Source organism: Sciurus vulgaris (genome assembly GCF_902686455.1).
Source record: "Sciurus vulgaris genome assembly, chromosome: X".
Taxonomy (NCBI): Eukaryota; Metazoa; Chordata; class Mammalia; order Rodentia; family Sciuridae; genus Sciurus; species Sciurus vulgaris.
The window spans coordinates 89,066,407-89,083,707 of record NC_136471.1 but is presented as its reverse complement, the minus strand read 5'-3'; the positions used below and the strand labels follow the sequence as shown (position 1 = coordinate 89,083,707).

Sequence of the window (17,301 nt, the reverse complement as noted above, 5' to 3'; positions counted from 1 at the left end):
TGAGGCTAGCTTTGAACTTGTAATCCTCCTGCCTCAGCCTCCCAAGCTGCTGGGCTTACAGGTTTGTGCCACTGTACCTGGATTATCATTGATTCTTAATATTCTCCTATATACTTAGTTATTTTTCTTAAAGTTCTATTATTTATTGCTTATTGTGAATAGCTTTTTCATTGGGGGATGTAAATACAATGGCCAAGAGCATTTATTGTGAAACTACAGTGTCATATTTGACATCTCTGTCTACTACTAATTGCCAAAAGTTTTTTCATCTCTTTACCTGTTTCCTTATCTGGGAAAAGTAATAGTGTAAAACTCTTAGAATAGTATCTGGCATATAGTAAACACTTGATAAATTTTAGCCATTATTAATATTCTTTTCTTCAGTCCCACTGCCACCCTCTTAGGTTTTTTCTTACATTCATTCTTGATTTCTCTATTTATTCAACAAATCTGATCACTTACTTTATGTGTCAGTAACCTCTTATTCATTACATATCATAGCTAGATAATTTTAATGTACAACTTTGACCAAGTCTCTCTAAAGTTTAAAAAAAATCTTCAGTGTTACCCCAAACATACACCCCATTGCCTTCATGAAGTGGCTTATCAAGAAGGAGGAGATAGTCGGAGCTCTCTCTCTCAGTGGAGAGGAATGACATTGACATGGTTTAAAATTGGTGCATGGTGATAATAAAAGCAGACCAATTTTTAGACTATTTTATTATTGTTTTAAAATCCTATATAGTCAATGCATCTTGATTATAACCTGTATGCAGTGCAGATTGCTCCCACAGCCTGCCTTCCTATGTTATATTACTGCTTTTTATACTTAAGCCCAAATTCTTTTTTAATCCAAGATTTTTGACCTGGCTTTTATAATAGGGATCATCTTATAGTACTTCTGTAAAGATGCCTCATGCTCCAGGATGGCTGACCTTATGTACCATTCATTGCACTGCCTTACCAGAGCTTGCACCCAGCTGATTGGGTTGCTTTTTGCCTTCTTCACCACTCATATGAAACCTACCCTTCCATCTCAGTGACTTAATACTAGACCAGAGGTTATTATATCTAGCCTTGAAACTTATATCACATTATCTTTGTCACATTGTATGTAAGCTTTATAATTTTGAATTTGTTTTCCCTATATGTTGTTTTGTTCATCAATTCACATAATAAGTTGATGGAGGTTTTTGGGTTGTGTCCTATGAAGTTAGCTCAAACAGAATCTTGTTCAATGATAATAAAAGGTAATCACTTTTGAAATAGTAAGATTCCTATACTATATGTGTTCTAGCAATGATCCCAGTTGCCACAGGGTGTCACTGCTTTACAAGTTAAATTTTCTTCATTTGGATTTAATTAAAATAGGAATTCTCAGGAGAAATTCTTGAGAGATCACAAAAATATGTATAGGTAACAATGAGACTGTTTGGAGTTGTGGAGATGTACGAAATCATATAGAACAAAAAGTGAAAATCACATTTACATACTCTGCATACTCTGAAATCTCATTCCCTTTCCTGCTCTTAATACTTCTGTATAGCTTTCCACATATTTTCCTTTTGTCTAGTGTTTGTGTGTGTGTGTATGTGTGTGTGTGGTCATTCAGTAGCTTTTTCTTTTCATTTGATAACATTACATTGATCATCTTTTGGTCTCAATACATCTAGCTCTATTTCATTTTTCTTACTTGCTAATACAATTCTGAATATTGAAATGATCAGTAATGAACAACTTCAGTCATCAAAATGATTGGCTGTGTAGAGTCCAAACCTGTGAGTCAGGATGGATGTCATTTTGTTGTCCATTATCTGAAAACCATAAAGTTAGTTAGTGAACACTTGAGAGGGCTAGTGGATGGTAAGCAGTAAATTGAAAAACAGTATGTGCATACCAGATTGGCACCAAAAGTTAAAGTAGCAAAAAGGCAGATACCCTGGAAATTTTATAAGGATGAATGGAAGAGAAGGAGAAATATTGAAAAACAGAATTTTAAAACAATGTGTCTATATTATCACTTGTTTCCGATTATAAAATAATACATGCTCATTGTAGCAGATAGGACAGAGAGACATATTGAGAAGAAAGCAAGTATTACCATTATCACATGACCCAGATTTTACCACAATGAGTATATATTTGTGCTCACATAGCTCTTTCACTTTTTTATTATAAAGTTTTTATAAGATACATTATGATTTTAAAGCACTCACACAGTACAGAAAGATAGTATTTAAAAAGGAAAAATCCTATTCCTACCAGTCCTCATTCTCAGTGTTAAAAATTTCTCTAATAACTTACATTTAAGTGTATTGGTGTTGGTATTGCCTTTATTCTGAGTATACAAATGTATACTATCATGTAGTGTGTGACCTATACATATAATGAGGACATACTGTGTTAATGTTTTTATACTTCTTTTTTTCACTTGGCTTTCTATCCTGAGAATATTACATATATAACCTAAATGCAACCAGAGGACTCTAAACATAGAGATATTTCAAGAAGTTTTACCTGAGCCCTCTCCCAATGCTACTTCATGCACTTGAATTTCTAATCCTACATAAAAGAAGGTCTGTAGCTTTAGCTGAGGACCGTTTCTACTGAGTCACACATTCTTCTTGAGTATGGCTCTATTTTAGACTATTCAGTGGGAGATATTCAAGGAGATGTGGTTACTATCATGTAGTAGAATGTAAAGTATCAATAAAGATCTGGGTTTGGATCCCAGTTTTATTATTTACTAGCTAATATTAAAAGGAAAAGTTCTGAACAACAGTGTAAGAATTTTTTGCTCCCATTTAAGGATGAGATAACAGATTCAATCAGGGAATAGTGATTTTTTTTAAGATCACACAGTTAGTATGGTAGAGCCAGGATTCAAAAAAGGGCCTCCTTGAGTCAGAGTCTATGTCTTTTCCACCCTACCATCTTGACCTTGTTTTAGAACTTCTGTAAATAACAATATGTTGTATTGTTGAAAATTGATGGCCGTAAATGTTAAGGGTTCTCACCACAAAAAAAAAAAAAAAAGTATGTGAGGTAGTGCAATCAGCCAATCCACAATCTATACACATTTTGAAACCTCATGTTGTGTGTAATAAGTATAGGTATTTGTCTAATTAATTAATAAGGTGAACCAGAGCATGCCTTCAAAGTGATTGCCTTGCTTTTTGACTAAATCTTTGGTTAAAAAAATTTATTATCTTTCTAGGAACCAAGCATCTCTCTGATTCCCATTGTTTTGGCACATTTCTTTTTTAGGAGAGAAGCCTTATAAATGCACCTGGGATGGCTGCTCCTGGAAATTTGCTCGCTCAGATGAGCTCACCCGCCATTTCCGGAAGCACACAGGCATCAAGCCCTTCAGGTGTACAGACTGCAACAGAAGCTTTTCTCGCTCTGACCACCTGTCCCTGCACCGCCGGCGCCATGATACCATGTGAACTCCATAGGCCACAGTAGAGGAGCTGCACTGGTTTCTTTCCTGTGTGTATGCTGAGGTCAAGACCATATCTTCCTCTTTGACTTCAACTTGCCTCTGTGATGGGGTTGGAGGATCCTACTGAGCCAGGTTGAGGAGACTGGAGAGAAAAATAGCTGGTCTCCCATAGGGCTCTTCATATTCCACTTTCACCTCTCCACTGTCCAGACTTCAGTTTTTTCAACCTCCGCATGGGTTGAATTCCAGTGCGGCACCCATGGCTGCCCCTGCCCCAATACCCCTTCCCTGAAATAGACATTTTTCCTACAATACCAGAACAGGAATCAAACTCAAGGCTGTGAACAAACATACGCTGCTTTTCCCTCTATTTTTTCTCTTGTTTTCTATAACTTTTATCCATATCCATATATATATATGCATATATATGTGTGTGTATGTGTATACATATACACACACACATATATATTTTTAATCAGTACTTAAAGGCATTTGGTGGTGTCCTAAAATGACTTTTCTCAAGTACCTAGATGGGGGGGCATAAGAATGTAGTGGATTGGTAAGATTTACAGGAATTTTGGTCCTAAGTATAGGGCACATTCTCAGTAAATAAGGTGAATCTCATACCAAAAGTAAAAGTTTTATAAATCCAATTCAATTTCTTCTTACAGTTTGGTTTTCAGAGAGTCCTGGTGCTTCTTAAGTCCATCAAAAGGAATGAAGAGATCTTCTTGTCCTTTCCTCTTTTTCCTCCTGCTCCTTTAAAATTCAAGATTTTGTGGCACAGTTATATTCTTTGTTAGGTTAAATTTGGACAAATATTCAAAGCACACAAAGACAGGTCAGTAGGGAGAAAAGTGTTCCAGGAAAAAATGTTGGGCAGTGACAGGAACAAGAAGTCCTGGGACAATCCTGAAAACAAATAGAAGGTGACTTTAATTTGGAAAGAATATTAAAAGTGCTGTCAATCACAAACCTCATTCAAATGCCAGCCTGTTGAGACAGTGTCTTGAGGGGCTTCACTGTACTGTTTATTCTTTTGTTTACATAAAGCAACTATTCAGTATAATACATGATGAGAAATCACACTGAGGCCATGTTATACAGAGGTGAGGGGTTGGAAGAAAGGAATTGTGTTCACTTCATGGCATTATTGACATTCATTCCTGTGTTTTGAATGGAATATAAGGGGCTTTTGTGAAAACTAACATACAAAAAGCAATTTGACGTTTTATGACTGCATGACCACCTAAGCCATTTCTTTTGGCCCATTACAGCAGGTTGCAAAATTCACATTTGATTGCCCAATCAGACTGTTTCATGATATTCTCTGGGGCATGAAACCCCCTGTTCCTGGCCCTGGACCTCAAATCTACCTCCACATAGCATATTTCCTCTCCCAGAATGAGGGGAAGAGGGCTTTGTATCAATTGAATTGGTCTCAGCCTCTCTCCTAAAGGTTATCTTCATTTTGAACCCTTTTTCCTTGGCAGATATTCAACCAGTCCCTGCCTGAATACTTTAGGTTACTACCTCCTGAGGCTGTTCATACTAAGTCAGATTTCTAGCATCAAGAAGGGATCCTTTTAGCTATCCAGTCCTACCCATCCCTCGTATTTTACAGATAAGACAAATACGGGTCAGATTTTTTTCTCCAGATGTTTCCTTGAGGCCTTATAGACCTGCACACTCATTCTCCCAGGGATCACATTATTAAACCAAATTAAAGACAGTTTTATGTGGTTGGTTGCAATATTTGTCCAATTTTATATGTTATACTTCAAAAAATCTTTACGCCACTCCAAAATAATTTATAGTTGATGACATAGTAAGTAAAATGTGCTTGTGGTCCTTGCCATATAACATTAGGCTCACAGTTTTTCTATTGTAGCACTTTTATAATATCTAGATTTTATTTACCTCATTTCAACTTGCAATGTCTTTCTAGACCATAAACTCTCCATAAATTTAAGACTGCTTGTATTTTTCAAAATGACATGTAGGTTTTTACTATTATCATTCTTATTTTGATATGGGCTTTTTCCTGACTTTCAGTGTGCAAGTTCCAAACTATATATTAATTACTAAAGCACTAGGAAATATCTAGAGCCAGTCTGTTCATGGAGACGTCTATGTAGCTGTAAAACAGGTTGGCAGGGGTAGATTACCATCATACATAGATTTAAGCTTATGATTGAGTAGTTGGTACAGTATTTCACAGTAGAGCCCAAGGGCATATTCATTTTCTCCACAGTTTGGATCCTAAGATTCCTTTTCCAGAGTTTAGACCTGACCTGTACCCTTTAGACCTCAGGATCATTTGCATTGGGACATTTGGTTTGTTTCTAAATAAAGTCTATCAAACATAGGATGATCAAATTAGGATCCCAAATATTGGTGTCCCTGACATCCCTGAGACTATTCTAAAATTTTTCTGAAAGTAATGAGAGATTTTGTTAATTGTCTTTACTCAAGAAGCAAATTTAACCCTATTCTCATTGCTCTTTCTTCTCAAAAAAATGGAATAAAATATTTCCAATTACATAAGCTTTAAGAAATGTGTCAAGATTCATGAAAGGAATTTTCATAGAGTACATGTGTTCAAATACACTACACAACAGAGTTACTGCACCAAAAGCTCATAAAACTTTGCTAAGTAGACAGTGAGGTGGAAAGGAACTAAAATGTATCTCTCTTGGGTAGTATTTGGGGTTTAATTGAATTTGATGTGCTTATACCAGCTAAGCACTGTTAGTGTGACAGTTACCTAGGACATGGAAATAACTTTATCTGATAGTTGGATAATATCCTGGAATTTGTTACAGTGGAATTCCTCCATCTGTATAAGATTGGCAGGTAAACATAACTTTTGATAATTATGATTATAAAATTTAGGGAAAAGTATGAGGAATATGAACTGGTTGGACCAATTAGGTGAAGTGGGTTATAGGTAGAAACTTTTTAAAAATAAATTTTCCATTTTGGAATATTTTCAGATTTATAGAAAAGTTGTGAAAATAGAGTTCCCTATACTACACATCTAATTTCCTCAGTTACTAATATCTTGCATTAGTATTGTACATTTGCTACAATTAATGAAAAAATTACATTAATATTAACTGAAGTTTATACTATATTTGGATTTCCTTCATTTTTAACTACTATTCTCCTGTTTCAGCATCCCATTCAAAATACCATATTGCATTTAATAATCATAACTCCTTAGGTTTCCTCTTGGTTGCGACAGTTTCTCAGATTTACCCTTCAAGGTCATTTTTAGTGTCCTTGGCAATTTTGAAGAGTATGTTCTTCAATTGGGATTTATTTGATGTTTTTCTCCTGAAGAGATGGGGATAATGCATTTTAAGAGGAAGATCACAAAGGCGAAGTGCTATTTTCATCACATGATATTTACATGACATGACTCTTAACCTTGATGAACTGGCTGAGATTGTATTTATCAGGTTTCTCCCATATACTTTTTACTCCCTTCCGTACTTTACTCTTTGAAAGGAAGTCACTATGTGTAGCCCGTACTTACAGAGTGGTGAGTTATGTACCACATCCTTTAGAACAAGTATCTACATAAATTATTTAGAATTCTTTTGCATGGGTGATTTGTCTCTTCATTTATTTATTTATACAATCATTTATTTATATCAGCATGGACTTGGATATTTATCTTATACTTTTACATAATAATCCAATGCTAGTTTATTTATTTTGTAACTCAAATTGTTCTGACTTTGGCCATTGGGAGGTCTTTTGGGTTGACTCCCAAGTCCTTTTGACATATGCCCATCACTTTTTAAGAATGTCCTTACTTTCTGGCACTGCAAGATATTCCAGTCTCATTTTGCATATTTTTAGGTCTACTCCTGTAATCAGCCATTTCATCAAGGAATCCTGGTTCCTTTTACTATTCAATTGTATTAGAAACCCAGATCTGGGCATTAGGTATGCTTGCTGCTACTAGGGTATTATTGCTTCGAGGCCTTCTCAGCTGACAGAGCAAGGAAATATATGTGTGTATACTATCCTATGTATATACACATCTACAAATATTTCTGGATGTAATTATCCTTATATGTTTAGCTCTAAGTTGATATTGATGTCTGCAACCCTAATCCATTATTACATGAATTAATCCAGCTTTTTTCCCTTACTTATCTGTAGCCTCTCATTCTAACAGTGAAAAACATGGCTTCCAACTTATGCCCTCTATTTACTTAATTGTTCAATTTCAGCATATACACATATAACATTATCTGAATTCTTAACCTAGACACCCATGGGAAACACCATTATCAACTAGAACCCAGTGCTTATATACATAATAGTAACATTTTCAGCATTCCAACAATTCTTTGAAACAAAGTAGTCTGCAACATTCTGAAATTAGAGATTTCTGTGATCAGAGTTCTAAGAATCTGGAGTCTCTCCTGTCCCCAGAAAGTTTTCTAATGTACTTTGGTAAAAGAAATTCCATTGGGAATTGACCTAACCTTGAATAAACCAAGGGAATTTAATGATCTTTCATAGTGTGCTAATTCCTACATGAGGTACTATAGAGAGATGGACACAAAAGAAACTGGGTGGGCACAACTTAAAGAAACCACACTATCTTTTCTCATAGCTAAATATGGCTCTCTGATAATGAGGTGCTACCCTAAGTTGCCTCTCCATATTTTTTCCCACTCTCTTACATGGTTGACCTTAGGCAAGTGACATCACCTCTGTGCCTCAGTTAACCCATCTGCAAAATGGGAATCCAAGTATCTACCTCACAGGAATGTTGTGAGGCTTCTCCTTAATAGATGTTGGCAAAAATGATGAGATATCTCTAAATGAACAACTCAGTATTATAAGCATTACTATAATGATAATTATTGTACCCTATATTTACCCTATGAAAAGATCTTCTAGGTGATAAAGAACTAAATTTGATTCAGTAAGAAAGATAATTGAAGAGTAACCACTAGAAGCAATATTATTTCTTGTTCTTACTGTCCCTATATTTTCTTGGTTACTAACTATAAGATTATCAATTGTTTCTAGAATTGAAACATAATAGATATAATAGGTATATTCCATTATTTCAAAGCTATTTTTTCCCCCTTTTTTATTCTGCCTGGACTATATTACATGTCACCCTGTCAGAAGCACAAAGGCAGTTTCTCAAAGCCTTTCCCTCAGTCTTTGGTCAGTTCATTTTCACTAATTACATTTTTCTCTTTCTCCACTTACTGTATTCTATAAACAGTAAAGGTAGGAGGGATGTGGGGTGGGGTGTTTGGGGCGGGAATGGGATGGGAAAGGATGAAATTCATATCAGTGGCAGGATATTTCTGTGTTTTTCAAACACTGGTTTCACTTTCCATGGTGGGCTGGGGTCAGGGGAAGAGATACTATTTTGTTAACTGTTAAGCTCTCCTTCCCTTCTATAGATGTTTCCTAGGGTCAGTACAAGTAGCTTTGTTGGACATTACTTTATGACTATGTTGTATGCAGTGCTGTTTTCATTGTATTCCTGAAAAAAAAGATGAAGAGAGTCCCTAGTGGTGTTTATCCCTGTTTTTTGACAGGAAGTCACAGCTGGAGAGCAGTGCCAGAAATGGACTCACATTTGTGTTGGGGAAAGGAGCCTGCAGTGAAGGGATTGATTGAATTTTTGTCATTGTTAGCTTGTTTAGAGAAATTATAAGACAATATATTAAGCTTTAACTCTTTATGTTTTTGCCTCTTTTAGTGCTTTAGAGCAGCATCCTATTTTTCCTGTATTTTATACTAGTTCCTGCTCCTGAAGCATGGCTTTGAGCAATCTCTCATGTAAAATCTGTCATGCACCTCAAGATCCTCAAGAATTGCTTCAGTTAGCATGGCCACTTAGAGGTTACTCTGTTCTACCTTAATGGGACTCTCCAGTTGTGACATCCAGGCAGGGTGTGAGCTTGGGTACTAAGCAATCTTGCTCAGTTCTATTGTACTTTTTTTATTAATAAAAATATTTTAAACTTCAGCAACCGTGGCTATTATCTTGAATTTGTCTCCAAATTGTGTTTCTTCAACATGGGATGAGTAAATTATTTTATTTCCCTCTAGTTGAGTAAAGTTCTGATGAAATTACTATTTAGTAGCATGGGGCAACAAAGGAATTCCGACAGGCTCTAACATAATAATCTGTTTAAGCCCATGAGGCGCTACACATTCTTGGTAATACATTCATCATGTCCATGAATGGGGCTCCATGAAGACTGTATGCTTTTTTGGCATAATTTCTGTATGGGATTCCACAAGAGTTGGTGGAATTTAGGGATATGGGCTCAGTTGATTAGATTTCTCTACCCAGCCCTGTTCTCACCATTTTATTTTTTCCGAGGAAGTAAAGAGGGATAGGAAAATATTGGGAAAACTTAAACTCTAAAGATAGCTTAATACAACTATTAGCTCTGAGTAGGGATGTGGGAAGTTGGCTCATTGGAAGCTTTTGTCTACCTTAATGGAAACACTGGGAGAAAAGAAAGGGGAATTCTGTGAAGGAGATGGAGGTCAAACACTGGAAGGACAAATTGAAAAGTAATGGTTCCCAGGGTTGACAGAATGGGATTTTCACTACAAATGATAAAAATAATGAACATCAGATTTTGTGGATTCTCAGAAATATTTCTTTTGTGAAAATAAAAGGAAAATTATGATGAAAGCAACATTAAAAGGACTTTCTAAAATGGAGTTGGGAGGCCATTAAGAAAGCAAGACTTATGCACAATTTAAACTGCTGCCTAGGAACATGAGCCTTGGTCTCTTCCCTACTTTGACCATAGGCATCGAGAATGACTAGAAGAACTGAACAATTATGTTGTACCCAGCGGCACAAGATATGTATCAAAAAGTTATCAGACTATTATTTTATGGACATCTCCATTCTGTGTGTAAATTATCTTCTAACAGTCATATAGCTCCTGTTCCTTCTCAACATCCAATAGCACATATAAGCTCCCACTTTTACTGCTTTCCTTGGAACTCTGACTCAGAGCTATGTGATATTTGTCTCCCAAGTTTCAATTTCTGAGATTAAATAAAGTCTTTTTACTTTCATAGTTTCTGAGTTTGGGTTGATTGTCATTACATTGTGTCAGGAGTGAGATCAAAAGTGACTCATCTCTACCTCCAGTATTGCCAGGCATGAGTAAAGGTACCTACAGAAGCCCTTTTATGCTTTACCATCTCCCTGGCAGCTTCTGGTCGTAGGAGTAAGTGGTTTCAGTTTCAGTCATAGGGGTAAGTTATTTCAGATTCTGAACCTCCCATTTCTTTGGTTGAGGTTCCAAAAATTTATGTGGGTAGTCCTTGTTGTTGGATGCCTGGGAGGGAAATCCTTTATTTAGGTGTTTAGAAACAACATTTTCTATTTGAAATGGGTATTCAAATTTTTAGGGAAGGCAAATAATGCATGTATCTACAGCTAAATGAATAACAATAGCATAAACCTACATGTATTCACTAGGATTGAGAAAAAGACATTTATTGTTCAGACCTCCAGAAGCATCTAGGTACCACTCCCTCATTAAAGGTAACCACTATATTATTTTCAGTGATGATAATCTCCTTCCATTATTTTAAAAATGTATCTTTCCAGCTGATGAATACAAACCTAAATAATAGTTTAGCCTATTTTTGAACGTTAAATAAGTGGAATGCTGTTTTATGATTTATTGTGCCTTGATTCTTTTACTCAAGAGTTATTCCTGTGAGGTTCAATCATGTAGAAATGTGTTAATGTAGTACTTTTGTTTTTATTGCTGTAAGATATTCCATTATATAAATAAATGTATTTATCCCTCTAAGCTTTGAAGTTCCCTAACAGTGCTTCAGATTTAGAGGTAATGATGCTTAGAGAAACAAAACTAAAATGAATGTTTTTGGTGTACATGTGTAAAATTTTCTCTAAAGAAAATATCTAGTGGCACAATTGTACATGCCCAGAGCATTTGCTTTTAAAAGTTATAATCTTAGCTGTATAATGCAAAATGTTTTTAATACAGTTTTATGAATTTACATTTCCACCAGTAACATATAAGGATTTTAATTACCTACATAAGTGATAAAATATGGTACAATCTAGGACTTTTTTTTTTAGGTACTGGAGATCAAACCCTGGGTCTCACAATATCTACCACTGAGATACATGATCAGATAAATATATTTTTAAAATATTTTAATTAATTTTATTGCTACATTTTACATAGGAAACTGGGTTTCATTGTGGCATATTCATACATACATACAGAAAAATTTGATCAATTTCACTCTCCAATAACTTCATTTACCCTGTACTCCTCCCTTCCCCAATAAACTTCCTTTACCCTAATGGTCTTCATTCTTCATCTTATCACTTTTTTTTCCCCTTTGGTTTCCATGTATGAGAGGAAACATATGACACTTGTCTTTCTGAGCTTGGTTTATTTCACTTAACATAATCCTCTCCAGTTCCATCTACTTTCCTGCAAATGACATAATTTCATTCTTCTTTATGGCTGAGTAAAACTCCACTGTGTATATATACCACATTTTCCTTACTCATTCATCTTTTGATGGGCATCTGGGTTCATTCCACAACTTGGGTGCTATAAAATGTGCTACAATAAGCATGGGTATTCATGTTTATCTAAAGTATGCTTAAATAAATTGTTTTGGATTAATACCAAGGAGTGGTATCGCTGAACCATAGAGTACTTCAATTTTTAATTTTTTTAGGAAACTCCATGCTGACTTCCATTGGGTCTGTATTAATTTACATTCCCACCAAGAATGTATAAGGGTTCCTTTTTCCCTGAATTCTGACCAGCATTTATTATTAATTTTCTTCTTATGATTGCCATTCTAGTGGAGTGAAAAGAAATCTTAATGTAGTTTGTTGTTTTTGTTGTTGTTGTTTAGGTACCACAGAGTAATGCAGGGGTGCTTAACAACTCAGCCACAACCTCACCTTTTTTATTTTATTTTATTTATTTTTGGCGGTACTGGGGATCGAACCCAGGGCCTTGTGCTTGCAAGGCAAGCACTCTACTGACTGAGTTATCTCCCCAGCCCCCACCTTTTTTATTTTTTATTGTGAAACAGGTTCTCACTAAGTTGCTTAGGGCCTTGCTAAGTTGCTGAGGCTGGACTCGGACTTGCAATTCTCCAGATTCAGCCTCCTGAGTCACTGGGATTACATGCATGCTCTGCTGCACCTGCCTTCAATATAGTTTTTGTTTGCTTATTTGTATTGTTGAGTAATAATTACAAAATAATGGGTTTCATTGTGGCTTATTAATGCATGCACACAACATAATCTCATCAATTTAAGTCACCACTACCTTCTCTTGTCATTCCCTCATTTCTCCCCTTGCCCCCTTCCTTTACCCTTCTGGTCACCTTCTATATTAATGAGATTTCCTTTTTCTTTTTGCTTTCATCTCTCTAACTTTCACATATGACCCTTGACTTTCTGAAGGGCTTATTTTGCTTAAAATGATGCTCCCCACTTTCATTTTCCTGTAAATGACATGCATTCATTTTTCCTTATGGCTGAGTAAAATTCCAGTGTGTGTATTATATGGATGGACACCTAGGCCAGCTCCATAACTTGGCTATTGTGAATTGAACTTCTAATGAACATGGATTTGAATGTACCTCTATAACTTGCTGACTTTAATTTTTTTTTGGTAAACACCCAGGAGTATTTTTATTTTAATGCCCAGGAGTTGTATAGATGCATCATATGGTGTTTCCATGCTTTGTCTTTTGAGGAACTTCTTTACTGATTTCCATAGTATCTGCACTAATATATATTCCCACCAATAGTCTATAAGAGTTCCTTTTACTCCATGTACTTGCCAGAATTTATTTTTATTCTTGATAATTGCCATTCTAACAGGAGTGAGATGAAATTTCAGTGTAATTTTGATTTTCAACTTTCTGATGACTAGAAATATTGAACATTTTTTCATATAGTTGTTGGACATTTGTACTTCTGCTTTTTTATTGTTTGTTCTATTTAGTTATACATGACAACAGTATGCATTTTGATTCACTGTACACAAATGAGGTACAACTTTTCATTTCTCTCGTTGTACACAATGTAGAGTCACACCGTTTGTGTAATCACACATGTACATAGGGGAATGATGTTTGTTTCATTCCATCATCTTTCCTTCCCCCACCCCCTCCCCACCCCTCAATTCCCTCTGCACAATCCATCATTTCTCCATTCTTCCCTTACCACTCCCCCCCCCACCGCATTATGTATCATCATTCACTTTTCAGAGAAAACATTTGGTATTTGGCTTTTTGAAATTGGCTTATCTCACTTAGCATAATATTCTCCAACTCCATCCATTTGTACTTCTGCTTTTGAGAACTGCTTGTTTAGCATGTTAGCCCATTTATTGAATGGATTGTTTTCTTGGTGTTAAGTTTTGTGAATTTATATGTTCAAGACATTGATCAGCACTAGGAAAGGTAGCTGGCAAAGATGCCCCTGTACATTAGGTCCTCTCTTCTTGCTATTGATTGTTTCCTTTGCTGTGTAAAAGTTTTTTGTTTGTTGGTGTCCCATTTAATCATTCTTGGTATTATTTCCTGAGCTATTAAGGAAGTTGCTGCCTATATCCGTATGTTGTAATGTTTCCCCTATGTTGTATTCTAGATGTTGCAAAGTTTCAAGTCTTCCTTCTAGATCTTTGATCCATTTTGAGTTGACTTACATGCAGAGTGAGAAATAGGGATCTAGTTTCAATCTGTAATATATAGATATCCAGTTATCCATTTGTTAAAAAGACTGTCTTTTCTTCAACCTATGTTGCTGGCATTTTGTCAAGAATCAGATGACTATCTGTGTGGGTATTTTTCCATTCTTCTTCACTGGCTTACATGTCCATTTTTATGCTAGTACCAAGCTGTTTTTATTACTAAGGCTCTGTATTATTATTTGAAGTTAGATATTATGATACCTCCAGCTTTCCTCCTTTTGCTCAGAATAGCTCTATTTTGAGTCTTTTGTACTTCCATAGAAATTTTGGTACTTTTATTCTAGTTCTTGGAAGACTATAATTGGTATTTTGATGTTGACTTCATTGAATCTATAGATTGCTTTATTTGGTATTGTCAACTGAACATGGGAATTTTTTCTATCTTCTAATGTCTTCTTCGATTCCTTTTGTCAGTGTTCTGTACTTTTCTGAGCAGAGGTCCTTCATTGGTTATATTTATTTTTAAATATTTTTTACCCTATTGTGAATGGAATTGTTTGTCTGATTTCTTTCTTAACAGATTCATATTGGCATATAGAAAAACTATTGATATTTGTATGTTGATTTTTATATCCTATAACTTTGCTGAATTTGTATATTGGAAGTCTACCGGTATAGCTTTTAGGATTTTCTAAATATAAGCTCATATCATTTGCAATCAGAAACCATCCTTTCCTATTTGCATCCCTTTTTATTTCCTTCTCTTGTCTAATTCTCTGTCTAAAGTTTCAAGGACTGTATTGAATAAGAGAACAGAAAATGTACATCCTTGCCTTGTTCCTGACTTTAGAGGAAATGCTTTCAAATTTTCCCAGGTTAGTATAATGTTGGCTTTAGGTTTCTTGTATATGGCCAACTTTCCCTAGTTTATTCAAGATTTTTTTAAACATAAATACATGTTGAATTTTGTCAGATGATTTTACTGCATCTATTGAGATGCTTTTGTCTTTGATTCTATTTTATGATTTATTATATTCATTGATTAGCATATATTAAAATGTCTTGCATCTCTGGAATTGATCATGACCTACAAGCTTCTTAATGTATTGTTGAATTTGATTTGCTAATATTTTATTAAAGATTGCTGCAAGTATGCTCACAAAGGATGTGGGTGTTTCATACTTTTTCCTTGAAAAGTCCTTATCAGGTTTTGGAATCAGGGTAATACTGGCTTTGTAGAATGAATTTGAAAGTGTTCCCTTTATATTTTACTTTATGTAGTAATTTGAAGAACATTGGCATTAGTTAATCTTTAAAGGTCTGATAGAAAGCAGCTGTAAATCCATCCATCTGGTCCTGGATTCTTATTGTTAGAAGTCTTTTCATTACTACTTCAATCTCATTTCTTTTTTCTTTTTTTATGTTTTTATTAGTGCATTATAATTTTACTATTATGATTCAGGCATTAGGTGTCCCCCAAAAAAGCTTGTATGTGAGAAAATCCAAGAAATTTAGAGGTGAAATGATTGGCTTATGAGAGCCTTTACCTAATCAGTACATTAGTCCCCTGATAGGTATAGGTATTAACTGGTTGGTAAGTGTAGGCAGGTTGGATGTGGCTGGAGGAGGTGGGTCATTGGAGGTGTGACTTTGGAACATATTTTTTGTCCCTGGAGACTAAAACTCTCTCTCTCTCTCTCTCTCTCTCTCTCTCTCTCTCTCCCCCCTTCTTACTACCATGTCCTGAACTGATTTCCTCCACCACATTCTTCCACTATGATTTCCTATCTTATCTCAGGCTTTGAGGACTAGAGTAAGTCATCTATGGACTGAGACCTCTGAAACTCTGAGCCCCAAATAAACTTTTCCTCCTCTAAAATTGTTCTTGTCAGGTCTATTGCTCATAGCATTAAAAAGCTAACTAAAATAGAGTTCATTGGGAACTCATATTCATATATGCACATACTATAATTTGCTCCACTTTGATCCTCCCTGTTCTGTTCTATTCTCCCTCCTTGGTCCATCTCTATGCTGCTGTTCTCCCTTCTAATAACTTAGTTTTTTGATACTTATTATTGTACACATAAGTGGGATTCATCGTGCTATACATGAATATACATAATGTTATACATTGTGTTCATACATGCACATAGCATAATTTGGTTGATTTCACTTCCCAGTACCTCCCCTTTCTCTCTCCTTCTCCCTCCACTCTATCCTTTTCCCCTTCTCTACTATTCCCTCTTGTACTTTTGGGAGATAAGGTTTTTTTTCTCATTAGCTTCCACATATGAGAGGAAACATTTGACCCTTGTCTTTCTGAGTTTGACTTATTTCATTTAATATGATGCTCAACAGTTTCATCCATTTTCCTGAAAATGCCATAATTTTATTCTTCTTTATGCCAAATAAACCTCCACTGTGTGTATATACCACATTTTATTCATCCATTCATCTATTGACTGGCAGCTAGGCTAGTTCCATGACTTGGTTACTATGGATTGTGGTGCTATCCACATTGGCATGTAGGTGTTTTAGTCAATATTTGTCACTGTGAACAAAGGATCTGACAAGAAAAATTAGAGGAGGAAATTTTTATTTAAAAGTTATTAAAATCTCCTCTGAAACTTAAGGCTTAAGATCCAGTGTGAGCCCCTGCAAAGATCAAAAGCAAGTTGCATATACCCAATATTCCAGCTGGCATCTCTAAATTTCAAAATTTCACTTCCCTCAAACCAGCTCCAAAGGCTTCTGAAACACATGGTTAAGTTAGTCACTGCAACAACCCCATTTCTTGGTACCAACTTCTCTTTCAGTTAGCTTATTTTTGTCACTGTGACCGAAAGAAGAAGAAGGAGAAGGAGAAGGAGAAGAGGAGGAGGAGGAGGAGGAGGAGGAGGAGGAGGAGGGGAAATAGGGAGCACTATGCTCACAAGGGACAAAATATAAACCCTCCTTGAGCCACACATTACCTGCCTAACAGTTACAACCAAGTTAATTCATATCACTGATCATTTAACCTCTGAATGTTCTGGCATTGTTTCGTACATGAACTTTTTTGGGACACCTCATATCTAAACCATAAGACTAAAGATAACTATGATATACTGATTTTAATTCTTT

The 17,301-nt window shown here is 35.5% G+C and overlaps 1 protein-coding gene across 4 annotated transcripts in view; it reads left to right on the top strand.

Moving 5' to 3' along the window:
• Positions 1 to 8,744, top strand: part of KLF8 (KLF transcription factor 8) — a gene marked incomplete at its 3' end in the record, with an annotated part of 55,893 nt that extends 47,149 nt beyond the window's left edge. For all 4 annotated transcript variants that reach the window (XM_079124118.1, XM_079124121.1, XM_079124119.1 and 1 more), the window contains one exon: positions 3,268 to 8,744. In XM_079124118.1, coding sequence (XP_078980244.1) covers positions 3,268 to 3,449 — 182 coding nt within the window. The remainder of the gene's footprint in view (positions 1 to 3,267) is intronic.
• Positions 8,745 to 17,301: the final 8,557 nt, after the last annotated feature.